The 23,349-nt window shown below is 35.8% G+C and overlaps 1 protein-coding gene and 1 pseudogene across 1 annotated transcript; both read right to left on the bottom strand.

Moving 5' to 3' along the window:
* Positions 1–15,111: 15,111 nt before the first annotated feature.
* LOC132059166 (UDP-glucosyltransferase 29-like) lies at positions 15,112–16,790 on the bottom strand (annotated as a pseudogene).
* A 3,224-nt stretch (positions 16,791–20,014) lies between these two features.
* On the bottom strand, positions 20,015–22,863 carry LOC132059173 (uncharacterized mitochondrial protein AtMg00810-like). The gene is made up of 2 exons (XM_059451702.1): positions 22,137–22,863; positions 20,015–20,692 (listed from the first exon to the last, which is right to left on the bottom strand). Exon 2 carries the CDS (start codon positions 20,570–20,572, stop codon positions 20,039–20,041), a length of 534 nt encoding a protein of 177 aa, XP_059307685.1. The 5' UTR covers positions 20,573–20,692; positions 22,137–22,863; the 3' UTR covers positions 20,015–20,038.
* Between the last annotated feature and the right edge of the window lie 486 nt (positions 22,864–23,349).

Below are 23,349 nucleotides of genomic sequence, written 5' to 3'. Positions count from 1 at the left end.
CTACTGCTGATTAATTCGACACAAGATATCTGAAAAGAAGATTTTTCACCCATAAAAGGTGGAAGCTTTCCAACCACAAACCTCTGAAACTTTCCAGTGGAGTGATCATAAGAATCAATAGGGATGAAATCAGAATCATCACCATTAGCTTTAGGATTAGCTAGCAGTATCTCACCTGTTGGAAGGTTACCGAAACTGCACCAGCTATTTCTATTGTTGCACCTTATGAGTTCTTCAGGTAAGGTGATGGAATGTTTGATCCAGCATCGCGGGTAGTTATTCAATTTCCAGAGATTCAATATCCTTAACTTGCTTGAACTAGTCCCCAGGCATCCCACAGCCAAACCTCCCTTGAAGTTGACAATTTTGGCGGTAGATAAATCATCAAGATGTGCAGGTAGGAAGATATCATAGAAAGAACCTGCACGAAGGTTAAATGCCAGTATTCTCGGCGTCTTACATTCAACCAACCAATACAGAATCCCAGAAATGGAAATACTTGGTTTGCACATCACATCTATATCTGGTAGATAATCAGCAGGCCATCTCTTTATCCAAGAACCTATAGTCAGGTTGTGTTTGTTCTTCACTCCTCCTAGGGTAAGAATCTCTCGATATAGAACAAGATCATGATTGCGAAGTAAACCAAGGCTGAGCAGCTTGTAGGTCCCATCGAAGGGAACAAATCCTAAAAAGAACTCAACTTTATGTGTGCGCCTGAAAAATTCAGGGAGGGGGATGTTCCTTGTTTCAGAAGTGTAGCAGTTGCAGAGAGTAAGGCTACCGGATGGGGGTGGAGTGTAGACACAAAATAGGCCATTGATAACTTGTGTGAATCCAATTTCTTGACCTCCTTCCAAGTCCAACAAAGGTGGAGGAGGAGGGGTACTGTTATTGTTATTATCAAGACAGAGCCTTGATAGGAACAAAGAGCGACAATTGGAGATGACGATGCCTAAGTTGCGAGCATGATGCACTTGTTTTATATCAGAGATGATTGAGCACCACGTCTTTGAGACACACTTGCATCTGCAGAGATACTTCAATGACAGCCGCAACAGAATCTCGATTACCACCCCTTCAGGTAACATCATTGATTATGCAGAACCACCGTTTCAATTATAGGCCAAGAGTGAAGGATATATAGGGCTGTTTGGCCACGAGATTTTTCCTTTTCTTTTTCAGCATAGTTTTTACCTTATTTCAAAATCAGTATTCAATTTGTGTTAGGGTTTTTTTCCCTGATTTTCTTATCATATTTGAGTTTTACTTTTCTCAAAAGTTATAGTATTACCATAATTGCTTGTACTTTTACTGAAAGGAAAATATTGTTCTCTTCCGTATTGGGTTACCTCGTGAATTTTCAGGTCGTCGTAAGCAAACTAACGTGAGTTCAGAGAGGCTATGATACTCCTATAAGGTCAAGAAAGACTTTTAATAAGTGTTAGATAAGTATTCAAAGGTTTCAGGACCAAGCAAATCAAAGAAATTGGGTTCGTTGAAAATTTGGAAAAACTTGGCAAAATTTTGGACAAAAATTTTGGTCCAACTTGAGAGGGGCATATCTCCTAGAATATAAGGAGTTACGGAATCCGGAATCCATAATTATGTAAATTGAAGTTCAGCAAGTCTTTCTTTCCAATGCAACTGACAGATCGCATTTATGTGAAGTACAGAGCAAAATACGGCCCGTACAATAAAGTGCGTCCCGCACTTTCTGGGCGCACTTTGCCAAAATTTCCAGAAAGTTGGATTTTTTTTTTACCTCGGGTGAACAGTAACCCATACTTTCAAAGTACGGGTGAACAGTAAAGTACGGGATGAACAGTGCCCGTACTTTGCCCGAAATTTCCAGAAAATTGAGGTCGGTGGAAAATTGTTCCTAAGCCTATAAATAGATATTTCCCACGAATTAGGCCTCATTTTTCACCTACAACAAATCCCTAAAACCTCTCTAAGCTTCCATTAACTCACCATATTAACACATATTCAAGAGAAATCAATGATTTAACACCGAGAATCAAGAGAATCAAGTGTGTGAATGCTCACTAGAGTTGATGGAAGCCAAGAATTCTCTTGGAATTGAAGTTGGGTTTTTTCTCAAGTAAAATATTTTCATCCAAAGTCCATTCCTACATCACCAAAGGTGAGTTTTGTATTCATTTCATGTTATTAAGAGTATTGAGAGGTTGAATGACTTAGATTGGGGAAGAAAGTAGAATATGAGGCTCAAATGTGGAAATAGTGATATTCTTGAATAGTAATTTAACTTGAATCATAATTCTTGATATGCCATGAGCATAATCATGCTATGAATGATACTAATGATGTTGAGGAAGTATTATATGAAAATGGATATGGTGTTGCATTGTAGTTATGGTTAAGGATGACTTCGAAAGGGAATTTTAAGAGTTGAATAATATTTAACTTGAAGAAGTTTATTGATTATGATATTGTGGGTGTTATTATTGGTGTTTGGGAGTTGTTTATTATATGGAGGAAGTTGTTGAAACAAAGGAGATGCTGCCCAATTTTCGTTAGCTTTTAGTCGTTTTAGTTGAGGCCTAAGTATGCTTCCAATTATCTAATTTTAGTATGAATTCTCTTGAATGTAGAATCGTGAGTTTGGAGGGGAAACGTTTAGTCGATAAAGTTAAAGTGACGTAAAGGTATGTAAGGCTAGTTCCTTTCTTTCAAAGGCATGACTCCTATACTATGATTCCTATATATTTCCATGACTTTCTCATATCCCAAAGTTGAAGGCTAAAGATTTCTAAGAGCTTCCTATGAGAAAGAGATGAGATAGGCTCTATGATAATGATGATGATTATGATGGTTTTATTCATAGAGATTCTAAAGCTTATGAAATGATGCTATGATGAGACTAATGATCCTATTACATGATTTTCCTGATATTACTCATTGTTGATAGTCTAACCTCATAATACTAGTTCCTTCAAGGTGAGCTATGGCGATCATGATTGTTCCATAAGCTAATCGGAGGTTACCGACCTTACGTTACTCCGATAGAGTTATAGCTTTTATTTGGGCTCTCATGCATGTTTTATGGTATGTATATGGTGATAATTACACAACGCCTAGTTGGCCGGCCAGACACCACTACGATGGGCGTAGTGGGCGGCTATGATGATAATTACACCGTGCCTATTTGGCCGGGCAGATACCACTAGTGGGCGGCATGAGATGTTTACCCCAGACGCGGGCTAATGATGATCACACCGTACCTATATGGTCGGGCAGTTTATATATATGTATACATGATATGATAATGTTTATATAAGAGTTAGCATGCATGATTCTGCCTTAAGAGGCAATCAGTTACAGGTTATCTCTTTATTTCATGCTCTCTCATTTCTTTATCATATTATTATACATGCCTTACATACTCATTACATTGCTCGTACTGACGTCCTTTCTTTTATGGACGCTGTGTTCATGCCCACAGGTAGACAGGGAGACGGACCGGATACTAGGAGCTCTATCAGCAGTCTTATAGGAGCACTCCACTTCTCCGGAGTTGCCGCTTGTTGGTATATTCTTTTGTGTACATATTTGGGGCATAGCGGGGTCCTCTCCCGTCCTTATGATTCCAGTATTCTAGTAGAGGCTCGTAGATACATGTGTGTGGGTAGTAGATGTCTCATGATCTTATTAGTGCATATTCTGTACATCATTTTGTAGCCTTGTGGGCCTATGTATATATATATGTATATATGTTTGGGAAATAAATGAAGGTTGTCTCGTAATGAGTTTGATGATGAGAACAGTGTATGTTCAGATTGAATGTGATGACAAATGAGTTAGGTGGTGCTTGGTAGGGTAGCTCCGGGTACCCGTCATGGCCCTCTAGTCGGGTCGTGACATCTATAAATTGAAGACATCCTTCCCACAACTAGAACATAAAAAAATATTCGCAATGTAGTCCTTTAGAGAGTTTTGCTTATGGGGGGATTTATTCTCTCAACAGTTTTAGAATATTTTTTTTATATTAGTATTACCGTGTGTAGGTCAATTGAGTCAAGGTTTTGCAATTATTAGCTTCCGCATGACGCCCTGATTATTTCGATTCTAACAATTTGGAGTTGGATTTTAAATCTGAAAAACTATTTCAAACCTGTTTTCCAACTGTATCTTCAACTCCAAGTTGAAAAATTGTTCCAAACGTGAGAAAAGTATTAGTAGGCGTTTGGCCATGACAACAAATATTTTTCATTTTTATTTGGAATTTTGAAGTTTGGAGTTGAAGATATAGTTGTGTTTGGTTATAGTTTCTGCAAAGAATGTTGGTTGTTTGAATGTACTAACAGTGGGGAAAAAAATGTGAAAACATGGTTTTAGGTGTTTTCTAAATTCTAAATACAATTTCAATTTGTATTTGGAATTTTCATAGTCGAAGGCTGATTTTCAAATAAAGTGAAAAATTCTCATGGCCAAATGGGTTAAATTCTCTATTTTGCAAAAAGTACAACTAAACACAACTACATCTTCAACTTCAACTTCATAAATTGCAAATAAGGATCTATGGACAAACGTCTACATGATACTTCAACAAAATACTACTCCCTCTATTTTAATTTGTTTGACAGACTTTCTTTGTAAATTTGAAATATTGAACATAGGCGGTTATGAAGGACACAAATTAGGGTAAAAGATTAGTAGGTAGTTAAGTGTTGTCCTACTTACCCTTTCATACTAGCAGTCGTAGTAGTATTCTTGTCCATCAATTTCTGTTATTTGTTGTTTTTGTATTTCAATTATCATATTAATTCGTGGTAGGTACGACTCTTTTTTTTCCAGACAATTTTATCATATTTTTTAGTATTTTCCGATTGCTTGTTTATACTGATTTGAGTTGCATGCCCTTGTGCTGATGGTCTACCAGAAACAGTCTCTCTACCTCCCAAGGTAGGGGTAAGTTTAGTGTGCATACACTCTACCCTCCCCGGACCCCGTGCATAGCGGGAGCTTAGTGCACCGGGCTGCCCTTTTTACACTCTACCCTCCCCAGACCCCACTTTGTGCAATTTTATATTATGACTAGTGAAGCAGCCCACGCTTCGCGCGGTCCTTATAAATTTAGTTGATATCGAAAAGTTAAAAGTTTATAACAAAATTTACAAAATACATATAAAATATAAAATATACATAAGCAAAATATATAAATCAAATGATCAAATGTATAAGAAAAAATACATATAAAAAGGAATAAAAGTGTCTCGTAGTTCTAGAGGAACAATCTTTTCATAGGCAAGAGAAGCTAAGCTTCATATTATAGGAAAACAGAATATGTAACATGAGTCTTCTAGCTTGCCTTACTATTTATATTTTGTCCACAAATAATTTATTATTAAAATTAATAACCACTATTTAGTTAATGTATCTAGAGGTAATTTTTATTCATAATAATAGATACATTTGGTCTCAAAAGAAATAGAGAATTTTAGTCCAAGAGAAAAAGATAATTTTAAAATAAAAAGTAGTAGCAATTAGAGGAAGATCTAAATAAGAAAAAAAGAATAACTTGTCATAGTTAAATAAAAACACAAAAAACTAATACCTTCATAGAAATCCCATATACAATAAGGAAAAATTGAAAGTCCATAAATTGATATAACAACATAATGAAAATTATGTTCGGGGAAATAGAAACGATTTTAAAGTTGAAAGTCCAGAAAATAATATAACGAATGAAAATAATGTTCAAGGAAATAAGAAATAATAGAATTTATCATCATATTTTTTTTTATATTACGTAAGATCAGAATTACCCTAATATAAAAAGATGTAGATTAAGTGATCACTATAATAATCTGCATTTGTAATTTTTTTCTTTAGTAAAATCATTCGTTATCCGATATCTGTTCACCAGGCTAATTTGTATTTCTGTGATTGTATCGCGGAAGACCCTTCAACGAAGGAGATGGATTTTATATATCCCGCACCCACCCGATTCCTTAATCGTAATAATCTACATCGATTGCCAAATAAGAAAGGAGTATACCGCTCCAAATTCTCCAACTTTGCACAAAAAAAAAAAAAAAGTAAGTACAAAACTTTCGAGCCTCTACATTTTCCCACAAAGCTATGAGCCACACCTTTTACAATAAAAAATTCTTAGCCCGTTGAAAGTATACAATATATTACATCAGACATAGCGTTCATAAGGCTACAAGAAATGCAGTATGTCAACAATTCAAGTTTTACTTAAACACAAGATATATTCGTATATATGCTCATGATTACTGAATTCCTTGAGCCAAAAGAATCAATTAATATTTTTAAAAAAAATAAGTTACAAAAGTACAAATCGGAATGACTGCCCTTTCACATCCAATTTCCCTTGAAGTTGAATTAGAATTAGTCAAATATATGGTCCTAAAAGAAACATTGTTCCCGTTGAAAAGCACCATCAATATAGAATGTATTCTCCGCGTACATCTCTACCTTTCTATCCTCCGTCGTAGAATCAATACTATCTATACAATTGAGAGGGAAAAAAACTGTAGAGATCAATGATTTAACACTGTCAGCCCATGTTTTTTTTTTTTTTTTCAGACACCAAATTTAACAATGATCTTTATTTTCTTGAGAATCTGCAAAGAGATTGGAGAAAGCGCCACCGTTATTTTTCTTGCTTGCATAGATTGTTATGGGGAGCTGACTAACACATATAGAAGGACAGATTAAAATTGAAAAAGGACAAAGAAAACAAATCATAACTAACAAATTCATTAATTACAAAGATGAAGATATTAGTGAGGAGAAAATTTTGATAACTGGATCCATGGATTTATGTGGGATTTCTCGTTTGAAAGAAGCCAATGAACACATCCTTCAGAAATTTATATACTATCTAATGAATAGTAATTGTGGACACTCTGTGATTTATTGAGGAAAAAAAAAGAAAGAAAAGGAAAACAAAAAGCATGCGTTTCCTAGTATTCTGAAGCGGTGGATGCAGAATGCAACATTTATTTTGCGACTTTATTACTGAGACGTGGGCTTTAGTTCCACATTTAATTAGTGAGGCTTTTTTCAGCCATTTAATTAATAGATTATGCATGAAAAAATCAAAAAAAAAAAAAAAAAAAAAAGAGAAAAAAGATAAATCCAAATCCTGGCTATAGAAAGATGCCACATAGGATTTGTCTATGCCTAGATATATATTATATATAGAAGATTTGTGATCTTTCCTTGTTCTTCAATTACGACTCATTAATTTTTTTCTTTTCCAGTTTGTGGTTTGGATTGTTCGTGTAACAATCACCTAATATCCAACCTCATATACGTGAAAAGGGAAAAAATTCCAACTACGGTTTTCTTTCAAGGAAAAGATTCTCATGCTTTGCATAAGTAAAATTTGGTTCCCATATGTGCCAGTTTGTATTAGTAACTACTTAAAATCAAACCAAGGTTGATTAAAGCAATAAACTCTTGTTACCTTACATGAATCTTGTATAAAAAATAATACGTAATACTACTAATAAATACACAGTAGTACTAATTGGATAATAAAACAATTCTTTTACTATAATTTAAAATATAACTACTGATATGATTTCAATTTTTAGTCAACGACACCGCAACCAACCAACAGAAGCAAGACACCGGCTGCAATAACACTAATATCACGACACAAAAGTGGTCTACTGAATTTGCTTGATCGGTCACCATGTTGCTGGGAATATGAAGTAGCAGTTGAAGGAGACCATCTTCACTTATCTTAGAAAGAGCAGTATTATTCTCAAAAAACGTCATTGTAAGCACCTCTTTTGTCGGATCTTCAGTTAAAGGAGTTGAAGGAGCAATAATAGGTGATACGAGTAGTGGAATGCAAAAGTAGGACTAGTATCATGATTATTGACACCACGACAAAAGATGAGGAAATCACTTGAGCCATTTAATTAGTCGTCTAAGGATCGTGGGTTAACTAGCAGACAATCACCCACAAAGTAAATAGAGAAAAAAATAACACGAGAGTTTTCCACAATGAAAGAGAAGAAGTGTACAATATTAATGAATCTCCAACTACCACCCCTATATATAGGTCTCGAGTAGTCCCAAACATATATGAAAAAGGTTTTCCAATCCTACAAGAATAATATATCTTGTGCTTTTGTAGGTTAGAAGACGTTTGTAGCCACGTTTTCAGACTTGTAAATCTAAATAAGATCAGGTTTGGTTTGTTCCCACCAACAAAAAGAATTTATGAGTTCTAGTTAATTTTGGGTACATCAGAGAAAAATATAGGTTCATATATTGGCTAATGTTTACATATGGCTGTTCACTTTCCTACTTGGAGACAATTTCGGTGCTAGCACAAATCATATATATATATATATATATGTTGAACAAAAAATATCCTCTAAATGTTAATAAATTTGTATGCCCTTAAAAATTTAAGTTAAGTCAGGATAAAATTGTAAAACCCCTAAAATATACTAGAGTCCTATAATTTATGAGTTTGGTTAGAGGGAGGAAACAAAAAGACGCACCCAAATTCGTATTCCTTAAAGTTGATTTCCATTAGGATTCATATTATTCTTATTGATTCCAAGTATTATTCAGTGTCATGGTTAAAAGACAATCCATAGAAACCCTATTTATAGGGTTAACATGAATGCATGCTACACGAGCAGAAATTAAAGCAATTCGGACGACGTGATAGTCAAGCTAGAGTGTCAATTGAGCCCCATCTATGAAAACAAGTGTGAAAGATAAAAAATTTATGTTATTGAATAATTGTTGGAATTCAAAGTAACTTAATTTCCTCAAGATCTATTTCAATGAAAGAAATCAACAAAGATGAAGACGATGAAGAGAAAAGGGGAAAAGAGAGATGTTCGAATGAGACTTCGTATACATCGAAGTCTGTTCAGATGTCTGAAAATGAGAAAAGGGCCAAAAGAGATATTGGGCCAAAAGTTATATTGGGCCCAAATGAATGATTCGGCGAATTGGCGAAGCCCAAACACACATCACACCGGAAAAAAACCACGAACATTTACATAACACCTATGCACATTTGGAAGCTTCCTAGCATAGTAAAAGAATATTCTTGTTAAACAAGTGACCAATCAAAATTGTACAAATTAGGACAGAATTTAGAATTTATTTATTTTCTTATTTCCTACATACTTGTATAAATAGACAATGCATTGTACAAATAAATCATCAGAGAAAATTTCCAAATATTCTTCTCAAATATTCTTTCATGGTATCAGAGCACTAATCAACCCTAATTTCCAGATCTGAGAAATTTTTCTATCAACCCAAATCACTATCAAAATGCCTGAAAACTCAACCATCTCGGTATGTTGTTACGAAAACTAATCGGGCGATTCACAAAATGTGGATTCTAATCATCCATACTATCTTCATGCTTCTGATGCACCTGGTATGGTGCTAGTCAACAATCCCTTTGATGGAAAAGGGTATCAAGGATGGAAGAGATCTATTCTTCTTGCTTTATCTGCAAAGAACAAGGCGGGTTCATCACAGGACCTCATGCTATTCAGCCTGCTGCTAATTCTGCGGATCTGCAATCATGGAATAGATGCAATGATATGGTAACAGCTTGGCTTTTGAACTCACTAACCAAAGAAGTTTCAGACAGTGTAATGTATTCAAAATCAGCAAAAGAACTTTGGGTAAGCTTGGAGCACAGATTTGGGCAAACTAATGGTGCAAAGCTTTATTATCCTAAAAAGGAACTTAGCATATTGACATAAGGAAACAATAACATTGCTGGTTATTTTACCAAACTTAAAAAATTGTGGGATGAGCTTGATTCACTTAACTCTAACATCAAATGCACTTGTACTTGTGTGTGTGAAGGAAAGCACAAATTGGAAAAATCTATGGAGGATGAGAGACTTATGGAATTTCTCATGGGACTAAATGATACATATACACAAGCTAGGGGAAACATCTTAATGATGAACCCTTTGCCAAATATTGACCATGCATATTCTCTGATATTACAGGATGAGAATCAGAGAGAAACTTACATAAATCCAATCACACCCTCTGATTCCTCTTCCTTCATGGTAGGCAATATGAACCAATTCAAAGGGGTCAGACAAACTCAAAGGTTCTCAGGTCCAGGGCCTTCAAACAGAACTGGGAAGACATATCCCAGAATCAATAACACAAAAACTGGGAACACATATCCCAGAATCAACAACCCACAACAATCTCAGAGGTCTCAAAAGCAGCCTCAGATTCAAAAATTCAAAGGCAAATGGGCAAATTACAATCCAAATATTTCACGCAATCATTGTGGGAGGACAGGACACACCATAGATGATTGTTTCAGGTTACATGGTTTTCCTGCAGATTTTCAATTGACAAATGATAAAGGTTCTCAAGGGCAGATTAGAGGAAATGGTGTTGTAGCTATGGAAGAAGCAGAACCTCGAATGACTAATCTTAATGATAACTACAATCCTACTCAGTCCTACAGCTCTATTCAATCTTATAACCCTGGACAGTCTTACAACAAAGAACAATACAACCAATTTGTTCAAATGTTCAAACAAATAAAAATGGAAGAAACAGGAAATACTAATGTTGGTCCTGAGATTAATAGCAATGCAGTTGCTGGTACAACACTTAAGTATATTGGATCATGTCTTTCTATTGCTAATTCCAGCAAGAATCGGATCATAGATTCAGGTGCTTCTGAACACATGTGTTTCAACTCAGACTTATTGTCTACATTAACACCCCTTAGGTCTCCCTTAACTATTAATCTTCCTAATTATCAAACTATTCAGGTTACTCATATAGGAACAGTAGTCATTTTTTCTAACCTCACCCTGCATAATGTCTTATATGTTCCAAGTTTCAAGTACAATCTTATGTCTGTTCATAAGTTTTGCGTTCAATTTGATTGTATTCTATTTTTCACATCAAATCATTGTGTCATGCAGGGCTTTTCACAGAAGAGGGGTCAAGTTTTTGGTGAAGCTAAGGATGGACTCTACTTATTTCAGCCTAATCCTAAGGAGTCTAGTTTACATTCCAATAAAGATACTTCTATCTTGTCTAATGTTATTCCTAGTATGTCTACTGTTTCAATGCTTAGTAGTTCTATTTCAACCTTTTTTTCATGTACAAATGCAACTTCTAATGTAAATCTGTGGCACATTAGCTGGGGCATTTGCCTTTATCATCAATGGAAAATGTCAGTTTCATTTCAATTCCAATTGGTTATGATTGTGTTTGTGATGCTTATCCTAAAGCAAGGCAACCTAGACCATCTTTTCCTACCAGTCAAATATCCTCTGCATCTAGTTTTGATCTTATACATGTTAATATCTGGGGACCATATAAAATACCTACTTACAATCATTATAGGTATTTTCTAACAATAGTAGATGATTATACTAGAGCAACACGGACCTTTTTATTGGCTTCCAAAAGTAATGCATTCACAATGATACAATCTTTTCTATTGATGGTTGAAAGGCAGTACAATACCAAGGTGAAGGTGATTAGATCAGACAATGCATTGGAACTTGGGAAAAGTGAAGCAGGTTCCAATTTTCTCAAATAAAAAACGATCATTCATCAGACTTCCTGTGTAGCTACCCCACAACAGAATGGGGTAGTAGAGAGAAAGCATAGACACTTGCTTAATATTATAAGGGCTTTAATGTTTCAATCTCAGATTCCTAAAGCTTATTGGGGTGAGTGTATATTAACAGCCACCTATTTGATCAATAGACTACCTTCAAAGGTGCTTAAAGGAAGGTCACCGTATGAAATTTTACTTGGGGTTTTACCTGATTATCAATTCCTAAAGTGTTTTGGCTGTTTGTGTTATGCAAACACTTTGGTTCATGGAAGGGATAAGTTTCAACCTAGAGCTACCAGATGTGTGTTTTTGAGATATCCTAGTGATCAGAAGGGATATAAACTGCTTGATTTATCCATTAAAAGAGTTTTTGTCTCCAGAGATATTACAATTTATGAATCTGTTTTTCCTTTTGTTTCTACTCAGAATTTGTCATCCATTTTCCCTCCTCACATAATCACACCTATTGAAACACTACATCATTCATCCTCATCTTACTCACCTACAGATCACTCAGATACTGTTCCTATACCAGATTCCACTCTTCCACCTAGTTCATCTCTCTCTCCTACATCCAGTTCTTTCTCACCTCATATATCTCCAAATTCCATACCTAGTCCAGCACAACCCCCATCTGAGTTCACCGTTTCTAATTCATCAAATCTTTCTATTGTTTCATCCACTGATAATGTCAGAAAATCCACTAGAACAAATAAAAGAGTTTTACCTCTCATCTCCAAGACTATTACTGTAACTCTATCTTCTTAAGTAATGTAACAGAGTCCTGTTTTATGCCTCCTTCATCACCTAATGTCTTATCCTTTAATGCTCTTTCCTTACCTAATCAACTCATTCTCCACTCAGTTTCTAACATCATTGAACCTACTAGTTATGCTCAAGCCTTAATCATCCTGGGTGGAAGAAAGCCATGGAAGCTGAAATAGAGGCATTACAATCTAATCAGACTTGGTATCTTGTAGGTTTACCTCCAAAAAGAAAGGCTTTACCTTGTAAGTGGGTTTACAAGGTTAAGCAACATACAGATGGTACAATAGAAAGATTAAAGGCAAGATTGGTGATTAGAGGTGACATACAGAAAGAAGGGATTGATTTCCATGGAACTTTTTTCCCAGTGGTAAAAATGACAACTATTAGGTGCTTATTGGCAATTGCAGCTAAGAAAGAATGGGAAATCTCATAGTTTGATGTAAACAATGCATTCTTGCAAGGGGATTTGCAAGAAGAAGTTTACATGAAGTTCCCACCTGGTTTGGTATCTCCTAAGCCTAATTTGGTTTGCAAACTTAGAAAATCATTGTATGGCCTCAAGGCAATGGTATGCCAAGCTTGCAGGTGCCCTCAATTTCAAAGATTTTACAGCTTCCCTCAATGATTATTCCCTCTTTTTTAAGCAGACAGTGGATTTTATTGCTATAGTTGCAGTTTATGTGGATGATATACTTATTACTGGGGATTCTCACACTGAGATTGCATCTCTTAAAGTTTTTCTACACTTAGAGTTCAAAATCAAAGATCATGGTTCCCTACATTACTTCCTAGGAATGGAAATTCTCAGGGAAAATCAAGGTATTATTGTCAGCCAACACAAATATACCAGGGATTTACTACAAGAATTTGATGTTTCTTAGTTACATTCAGTTTCTTCTTCTTTAGATCCTACAGTCAAGTTTACTGCAGATTCTGGTGATTATGTGTCAGATCCGTCCATATACAGACATATCATTGGCAAACTAAACTATCTTACACATACAAGACCAGATTTATGTCATGCAGTATTGATATTAAGTCAATTTATGCAAAAGCCTAGTCTTATTCATTATCAAGCAGCTTTAAAGGTTGTTCGTTACCTCAAACGATATCCAAATCAGGGTTTGTTCTTCAATTCTTCATCTTCACTCTCTCTCCAAGCCTTTTGCGATGCTGACTGGGCCTCGTGTCGTGATTCTCGGAGGTCCATTAGTGGTTTCTTTGTTAGCTTGGGAGACTCACCCATTTCTTGGAAATCCAAGAAATAGATTTCTATTTCCCTTTCATCCGCCGAGGCTGAGTATCATTCAATGAGATGTTTGGTTGTTAAATTGACTTGGTTGACTCGTCTTCTAGCAGATCTGTCAGTTCCACCATGTCTTCCAGTTTCGGTCAACTCCGATAGTCAAGCGGCGATCCACATTGCTCGCAACCCGGTCTTCCATGAGCGAACAAAACACGTCGAACTCGACTGTCATTTTGTACGCCAACAGTATCTTTCCGGCCTGATTTCTTTGTCATTTGTTCCCTCAAAAGACCAGTTGGCCGATATCTTTACAAAATCTCTTTCTGGGCACATCGTTCACCATGGAATTCTTCGCAAGCTGGGTCTCACTATGCTCCCCTTCACTTTGAGGGGGGATGTTGGAATTCAAAGTAACTTAATTTCCTCAAGATCTATTTCAATGGAAGTAATCAACAAAGATGAAGACGATGAAGAGAAAAGGGGAAAACAGAGATGTTCGAATGAGACTTCGTATACATCGAAGTCTGTTCAGATGTCTGAAAATGAGAAAAAGGCCAAAAGAGATATTGGGCCAAAAGTTATATTGGGCCCAAATGACTGATTCAACAGAATTGGCCCAGTGAGCCCAACACACACATCACCTGGAAAAACACCACAGCTGTACATAACACCTATACACATTTGGAAGCTTCCTAGCATAGTAAAAGAATATTCTTGTTAAATAAGTGACCAATCAGAATTGTACAAATTAGGACAGAATTTAGAATTTATTTATTTTCTTATTTCCTACATACTTGTATAAATAGACAATGCATTGTACCAAAAAATCATCAGAGAAAATTTCCAAATATTCCTCTCAAATATTCTTTCAATAACTCTTGTGCGATATCACACAATACACAATGTTGTTCGAATAAAATATTAATTATAAGAATCCTAAAACTTTATAAACGTGCCTCATGTTTTGCCTTTTCTTATTGTAGTTAAACTCTTATCTTGGAATGAGCAAAACAATAACCACACCTGTTGCAATTTGAATGTGGTTGAATCACTATTTTATCAGGTTAATGTTCTTCCTCTTTGTCTAATTATTCTATAGTATTAGGCAATCCGATGATATCTATAACTCCTTAAAATGTGAGATATGTAATATTAAAATTAATTTAGATTAACTTAATGGCATAAAAATAAAACAGAGCAACAAAGTAGCAAACTAGTGATAGTTCCTTCCCCACATTTACATGAGATAAGAGTGGCTACGGGACTTAAAAGTACTACTAGACTGCCTATAGAAACTACTACGACCCAAGTGACTACAAACACTTGTTCAATAGGATGTTGAAACATCACTATCAACATTTTGTTTTGGTTCTTCTTCATGGATCAGTCAAGATCTTTTCTCTCTGTATAAAAAGAACTCCACTTATACATACGATCTTCTGCACTGCTTTCTCATTAAGAATCAAAAGGATTAGATCGCGAAAAAGCATGCATCTAAAACGTTTAATATAGTTGTCCTAAATAACCGAAATATGTGCAAGCTGGTCCAAATATTATTTTTGTAAAAAGAAAAGAAAAGAAAGATAGCACAGAAGACATTTTTTTAGTAGATTTGTCCAATGTATCTATACCTTATAATTGTTTTCTTGCAAGGGTTAAGCAATTCTTCAACCACCCCATCAATGTCATTTTCTCCATTTTCTCTCACTATCTCACTAAATTCCTTTGCTTTTTCCCTTAATATCTCTCCACTTTTCTCCAATACTTCTCTTACAATCTTAGCCACTTCTTCTTTGCAAAAATGTCCTTCCTCATCTCTATGAATTTCCAATCCTACCCCTGCATCATTCACCAATAACCTTGCATTAAGTGGTTGATCATGTTGCATGGGCATGGCTATAATCAGAACACCATAATTAAGTGCCTCCATTACTGAACCCCATCCACAATAACTCACAAATTTGCCAATACTAGAATGTTCCAAAATTCTCACTTGTGACGCCCAATTTTCAATTATTAACCCTCTATTCTCGATTCTCTTGAAATACCCTTCTGGTAAAACTTCTAAAATCTGCTTTTTCTCTCCTATCGGAAATCTAATTACCCATATGAAATTCACCATGCTAAGCTCTAGCCCTAGTGCCAATTCTTTAATTTCCTCATTAGACAAGAAACATTCACTCCCAAAAGAAACAAAAATTGTTGAACATTTTTCTTTCCCATTTAGCCATTCAATGATCTGATCATAATAATGCCCACCATCTGTTTGATCAAATGCTCGAACGAGAGGGCCAACTCGAACAATCGTTTTCATGAATAAAAATGAGAGGTAGTCGATGTATTTACCTTTTAGCTCAGTGAAAGTCCTGATCAAAATGATCTCTTTTGATCTCTCAAAGCACCTCGTGGCGCCATTTTTCTCATCGATGCCTTCGTTCTCAAGCGAATCGCGTACTTTCTTGTTTTTCCTATGCTCATGCTCATGAAAAAAGATTTCAGGAAAAGGGTACTCCAAACTTGGATTGTTAATTCTATCATGATGGTGATAACTGTTTGATGCAGCACCATGGGTGAGAAAAAGAACAGCTGGTATAAGCAATGCAGAAGCCATTGTTGGAATACATGGATGGAGAAAATCATAGATGATCAAGTCTGGTTTTAAAGTATCAACAATGGTGAAAAAATCGGGATTCGCCATAACAAAGGCCCTTTTTAAAGTGTTTATCAGATGGGGTGGAAGGCCATTTGTGGTGTGAAAATGAGCAAGTAGTTGAGGAGCTGAATTTCCATTAACTTAACGCGTATGCATTCTTTTGGAGAGAGTGTTTGTTTGAGGAAAGCGAGATTTGCTGGTGTTGTAAAGAGGTAAGTTATGAAATTTCTCTTTGAAAGTGTCTTTGTTAGCTCTAGAAATGTGCAAGTATGACCATGAGCTAGCCATAGAAACATCACAATTCTAGTGTTTTTCGTTCTTGTTTCCATCGACACTGAAAATAAAATCCTTGGCCAAATACTAAAGGTTTTTTGAATAAATGTATTGTAGTATAGGAAAAAGGAAAGTCTAAGCGCATATGGCAAGAAAAGAAAATCCTATTTCGGTAAGATTTGGTCTGAATCGTAGTTTAAATTCAAGTTGAAAAAAAGGAGATACTGCATTGAGTAGAAGATGATAAAAAAAAATGAAGGCTCACTGAATTGAAGGAAGGATATATATATGTATAACGTGGAAAATTACAGTACCAGTTTCTCAAAAAAAAAAAATTATAACGTGGCAAATGCAAAGGGAAAATGCCATAAAGTGTATGAATTGAATAGAAAGAAAGAGAAAGAGACATGTAAAAGCACTGTGAAAGAGGAAATGAGGGTAAGAACGGTGATGGGGATTTTTCGGTGAGGTTCGATTTTTGTGTATACATTCTTTGTTTGGAAAATTGGTTGGAGCTTTCGTTGTTGAGAGTAAGTTTTGTAAATATTCGAGTTCAAGTTAAAACTTGGAAAGGAAAATTTAATTTTGTATACCAAAAACAGATTGCTTAGAGATGATCTGATCAAGGATGTCTGCATTATATACCATGATGAATATATGATGCAAGAAACATATAGGAAAAGTTGCATCTCTGGAAAAAAGGGTACTCTATCGCTTTACATTCGTCTAAATCTTAGTGAGTTGAGTTGCTCGATATCTATGCTGGTGTGAGTTAGAATATACTCGATCGAATAGTCGAGGTGTGCGCAAATTGACCCGGACAGATAGCAGATAGCCGATCGAATAGTTAGGGTTTGAGGAAATTGACACAGACAGATAGTTGATACCCAATCAACTAATTGCGGTGTGCGCAAATGGACTCAGATAGGTAGAAAATACCCGACCGAATAGTTGAGATGCGCACAAATTGATCTAGATAAGTAGCAGATATCCAATGGAATAGTTGAGGAGTGCATAAATTGACCCAGACAGATAGCAGATTCCTGATGAAATAGTTAGGTGAGCACATATTGACCCTAATAGGTAGCAAATGCCCTATTGAATAGTTGAGGTGTGCACAAATTTATCCATACAAGTAGCAAATACCCCCATTGATTAGTTAAGGTGTGCGCGGGAAAATTGAGCTGGACAAGTAATAAGATACTCAATTGAATAGTTTAAGGTGTGCGCAAGTTGATCCAAACCACACCATGATGAAAAAGGATTCTACCTTATATTTCACCAACAAACATTTTCCCCCTTGCAAATGTACATTATCTTGCCAAAATTGAACTTGTAAAATATAGTTACTTGAAATCTTGAACCATATACAGTTGAAGTCTAAAATTCCATGAAGACCAAAACAATGATCAGAAACATGTATTGCTGATTGCACGTAAAACATTTCCCTAGTTCTTGAGCAAAATTTTGAATTGCACAATATATTCATTAATGCAACTATGTTTTTCTATATATTTCCTTGGAATTGTGAGGTTTTAGCGTTGATAATTAATTAGCTAATACTCAAACAAGGTGATAATAGAGTAACTCATGCAATTGAGAGAAACGAAAGCTACTTGTAACTATTCATATACACCATGTTGCAATATTTGAAAGGAACTAACAACAGAGCTTCCGCTATGGGAGGTTATAGGGCAAAGGGCAAACCAGTGCACTAAGCTCCCGCTATGCGCGGGGTCCGAGGAATGGCCAGACACTAGGGGAGGATATTATTTTTACAATTTAAATTATATATACTGATGGTGTAAAAGATCTTCACATATTGTTTGTTTGGTATGAAGGAAAATATTATCCAGAAAAATAAATAGTTTTCCTACTTTTTTTTCGACTGTTTGGTAAGTAAGGAGATGACTCGTAATCGATCCTAACTATTTCAGTAAAATGTTTTACTGGCTTGATGGCTTCATACTACTATTAATCTTAATTATCCATATCAAACTGAATATGAATAAAATATTGGGCATAATGCATTTTTAAATTCACTGGGTATGTTGTTGCTATTGTAATGCATTTTTAAATTTCTGACTTTTAGATAGGCAGGATGGGATTCAAAGCAGAGAAGATATAGAGAGACATAAACACAAGATGGAGTGTAATCGCTCGTATATTGCTTTTCTATCATGGACAAAAAGTTTCCTATGTACAACATAAGGTCAGCTATATAGGTTATAAAGTAGAACTACTAAATTAACTGGAAAAGACATTTAGGATGCGGTGCCTATGGGTTCTAGCCATATGACCTTTCCATATCCGGTTCAATCCTCTTGAATAGTCATTTTTCTATGGGGTGCGGATCCAATAGGGATTCGACTCCTACTCTCCTGATAGCCTGGACGCGCTATTTAACCTCTCAGGTAGGTCAAATGGCATGGCATTCCATTATTGACCTAATCGGTTGTTAGGCCTACTTGCTTTTATCCATCAGAGCTCCTTGATCTAATCAGGCACCTAAATGTTCCTTCCAATCCATTTTCTATAGTCTCAAGTTAATCCTCAAAAGTCACCAGCTTGGCTCCCAAGTTGACGTTTTCTTCTTGGCCTTCACATGCTATTCTTCCACTAATCTTGAAACCAATGGCCATCTAGATGTCTTTGGGTTCAAAAATGGGATGCCAAGAAGGGAAAACACATTTGGAAAGTTGAAATACACATTGCATTTCAACTTGCATTTTTCGTTACATTGTGAAACAAGTCCCTTGTGATACTACAAACCATCAAGAAGTCTCTGTCAAGAACAGAGAAAACAAAAGAGAAATTGAAGAATGACTATCTCAATTACTTGATTCCCTTACATCAGGATACATTGGTATTTATATACAAGAGAAATAAGAGAGGAAAGGAAGTAAAATATCCTACACTAAATGTAAATCCTACAAAATATTCTTCCACTAATGTTACATAATATTCTACACTAAATGTAGAATATCCTTAATAATATTTCATATATTCATAGTATCTCTTCATATTCACCATATCGAGAATATCTTAATGTAGATATTCTACAATCTGTCCATTATGCTAACATCCCCCCTCAAATTGATGCCTGTGGATCAATAAGCATCAATTTGCCTACTAGAAACCGATGACGTTGTCGTGCTATTGATTTTGTAAACACATCAGCTATCTGAAGATCACTGGATACATGTGGAAGAGTAATAACTCTTCTATCTACAGCTTCTCTGATAAAATGACAGTCCACTTCAATATGCTTGGTTCTTTCGTGATAAACTGGATTGGTTGCAATCTGAATAGCACTTGTGTTGTCAGCATGGAGAGGAGTAGGACTAGATTGAGGAAATTCTATTTCTGCAAGTAAACAACGAAGCCAAATAATCTCGGAACAAGCAGTAGACATTGCTCGATATTCAACCTCCGTTGAAGATTTTGAAACGCGATCTTTCTTCCAAGATATCAAAGAATCTCCGAGAAACATGCACTATCCCGTGACGGAGCGGTGAGTATCAGAACATCTAGCCCAATCAGAATCACTAAACGCTTTAAGCTGAATATGAGAGCCACTAGGAAAATATAATCCACGAGTAGATGTTCCTGAGAGATATCGAATGATACGACGACTAGCCACTAAATGTAGATGACGGGGAGTCTGCATAAATTGACTGACTTGTTGAACTGCAAAAGAGATATCAGGCCTAGTAATAGTAAGATAATTTAGGCTCCCAACTAATTGTCGAAACAAAGTTGGATCAAGAATAAGATCTCCTTCATCACGACGATACTTTACATTCAATTCCAATGGAGTATCAACAAAGGGTGATTCTTGAAGACCAGCCAAAGCAATCAAATCCTGAGTATATTTGTACTGGTTTAAGAAAACACCTAAAGAATTATAATGAACTTCCAACCCCAAGAAATATGTTAGAGTACTAAGATCTTTCATATGAAAGGAATCCTTAAGTTGCTGCTGGAGGCTAGTGATTAATGAAGAATCAGTTCCTGTGATAAATGTCATCTACATATACCAAAAAAAGAACACAACCTGTAGATGCTTTCCGAAGAAAAAAAGATGAGTCATATTTACTTTGTTTAAAAGAGAATTGAAGCAAAGTAGATCGAAACTTGTTAAACCAACCTCTGGGAGCTTGTTTTAATCCATACAAAGATCGCTTTAACTTGCAAACATCTGATGTGGGTGATGAAAACAAACCAGGTGGAGGTTTCATATAAATATCTTCTTTCGCATCACCATGGAGAAAAGCATTTTTTCGTCTATTTGATGAAGAGGCCAGTTCTGTGATGCAGCAATGGCAATAATAGTTCGCACCATAGTCATTTTTGCTACTGGTGCAAAAGTCTCCTCGTAATCCACACCATATCTTGTTTGTTACCAAGGACAACCAAGCGAGCTTTGTACCTATCAAGAGTTCCATCAGAATGAAGTTTAATTGAATAAACCCATTTACATCCAATTGGCCGGACATTTGAAGGACATGAAACAATGTCCCATGTGTCATTTTCTTTAAGAGCCAAAAGTTCTTCCTCCATTTCTTTTACGCCAGCATTCATGCTTGGAAGCTTGTAAGTAACACGTTGGAACAGAAATGGTGGATAAAGTAGAGGAAAAACCATACCAATTAGGAGTACTTCACAGTCTAGTAGATCGCCGAGTAGGCTCAAGAGAAGTAGGCCTTGAAGAAATCTCAGATTCTAGTTGTGGAGCAGTCTCAGGTGGCGGATCAGTATCGGGAGGGGGTAAAGCTGGTCGACGGCGTTCATACACAAATTCAGGTTTGAACTACTTAGAAGAAGATGACAAATCCTCAAAAGGAGGAAGAATAGGAGAAACAGAAGATGACTCAACATGAGTAGGAAAGAAATACTAATTCTCAAAGAAAACAACATTTCTAGAAATATGAGAACAACATTTCTAGAAATACGAAATTTGTTAGAACTTGGATCATAGCAAATAAACCCTTTCTGAGAAGTACTATAACCCATAAAAGCACATTTAGTAGACTGAGCAGAAAGTACAAAACAAACACAACCAAATGTATGAAAATTATCATAGCTACGATTATGATGATAACGGCGCTAATATGGAGACTCAAGATTTAACACTTTAGATGGCAACCTATTAATTAAATAGACAACAGTAGACAAAGCTTTCACCCAGTATTTGGATGGGACAGAGGACTCAATCAATAAAGTATGAGTGACATCTAAGAGATGACGATTTTTACGCTCAGCAACCCCATTTTGTTGTGGCATATATGGGCAAGAGCGTTGTGAGACAATTCCTTTCTCAAGTAAGAAATTATTGAATTCATGAGACATATATTCTCCACCAGAATCAGATCTTAATATTTTGATGCATGTAGAAAATTGATTCTCAATATAAGCCAAAAATGTCTTGAATATGGAAAATACCTCAGATTTGAAACAGAGAAAATATACCCATGTAAACCGACTATAATCATCTATAAATGTCACAAAGTATTTGAAATGAGCATGAGAAGTAATTGGTGAAATGCCCCAAACATCACTATGAATGACATCAAAACATTTTGTAGCACGACTACCAAAATTAGGAAAACGAAGAGTTTTACTTTTGCCTAATTTACAAGTTGAACAATCAAATGAAGCAGCTGAAAATTGATTTTTATTTCCCAATAAACCAGAATTCGATAAATGTGACAACGCAATAGAATTTGGATGTCCTAGACGCTTATGCCAACCTCAATCTTACTAGCAGTAGAAGTACAAGCAAAAGATAGAACAAGAGGAATGGAAAAATGTATAGGAAACTATCTTCCAACTTTAGGCCCCTTCGCGATTACCGTCCTCGACACCTGATCCTGCACAAGACAACCATTACTAGAAAAATTCACATCACAATTATTTTCTACCAATTGTCCAACTGAAATAAGACTAGTTGAGAATTTTGGTGACACAAAAACATTCTTGATAGTTGGAGTAATGTCCCCAACTTTGGTAATGGGTAAATTACTACCATTGGCAACCTGAATCTGTGATGGACCGTGATACTTACGAACATTTTTTAGTATACTTGTTGAGTTGGTCATATAATTGGAAGCACCAGAATCAACAAGCCAAAAGTTAGATGCAACATCATTACCTTGTAATCCCAAAGCCGAAAAGGCTGACACGATCATTTGTTGGACCATTTCAGGAGTAAGAATATGTCCTGCAGAAAATGAGTTGTCAGTTGTGGAACCATTTACCTCAGCTTAAAAAGCATTGACCCTACGATTTTGAGGGCATGTGGGACACTCTTTGATAAAATGTCCATGTTGTTTACAGTAGTTACAAAACTTCTTGCCACAATTGCTAGCAATATGACCATATTGCTTGCAGCTATAACATTGAGTTCTAGTCATATCCTTGCCCTTTCCTTTTCCTTGAGCAGCAAATGCAACAGTGACATCATTTGCTTGCTTGAAAGCATTTTGTGTGACAAGACGCTGCTCTTCACGAAATAATTCCCTAAAACAAACATCCAAAGAGGGAGACGGGTCACGATTCATCAAGTTAGAGCGAACACTCTCAAAATCGTATCGCAATTTCATCAAAAATTGGTCTCGCTTGCTTTGCTCATGAACTGCTTGAATTATAGAGATAGATTCAGTAGGTATTTTATCATAAACAATACCAGTAAATTCAGCCCATAAATTAAAATCCAAATAATAATCACGAATAGAGAGACCTCGCTTGAGAGTAATTAGCAATTTCATGCTCTAGCTGAAATCTTCTAGCGCTATTGTCTTGATT

Source organism: Lycium ferocissimum, chromosome 6 (assembly GCF_029784015.1).
Source record: "Lycium ferocissimum isolate CSIRO_LF1 chromosome 6, AGI_CSIRO_Lferr_CH_V1, whole genome shotgun sequence".
NCBI lineage: Eukaryota > Viridiplantae > Streptophyta > Magnoliopsida > Solanales > Solanaceae > Lycium > Lycium ferocissimum.
The sequence above is the reverse complement of the archived record's forward strand: the minus strand, read 5'-3'. Positions and strand labels throughout refer to the sequence as shown.

Excerpts from the sequence above, each read along its gene's own strand:
- LOC132059173 (XM_059451702.1), bottom strand. The coding sequence starts at position 20,572 with ATGACATTTATCACAGGAACTGATTCTTCATTAATCACTAGCCTCCAG.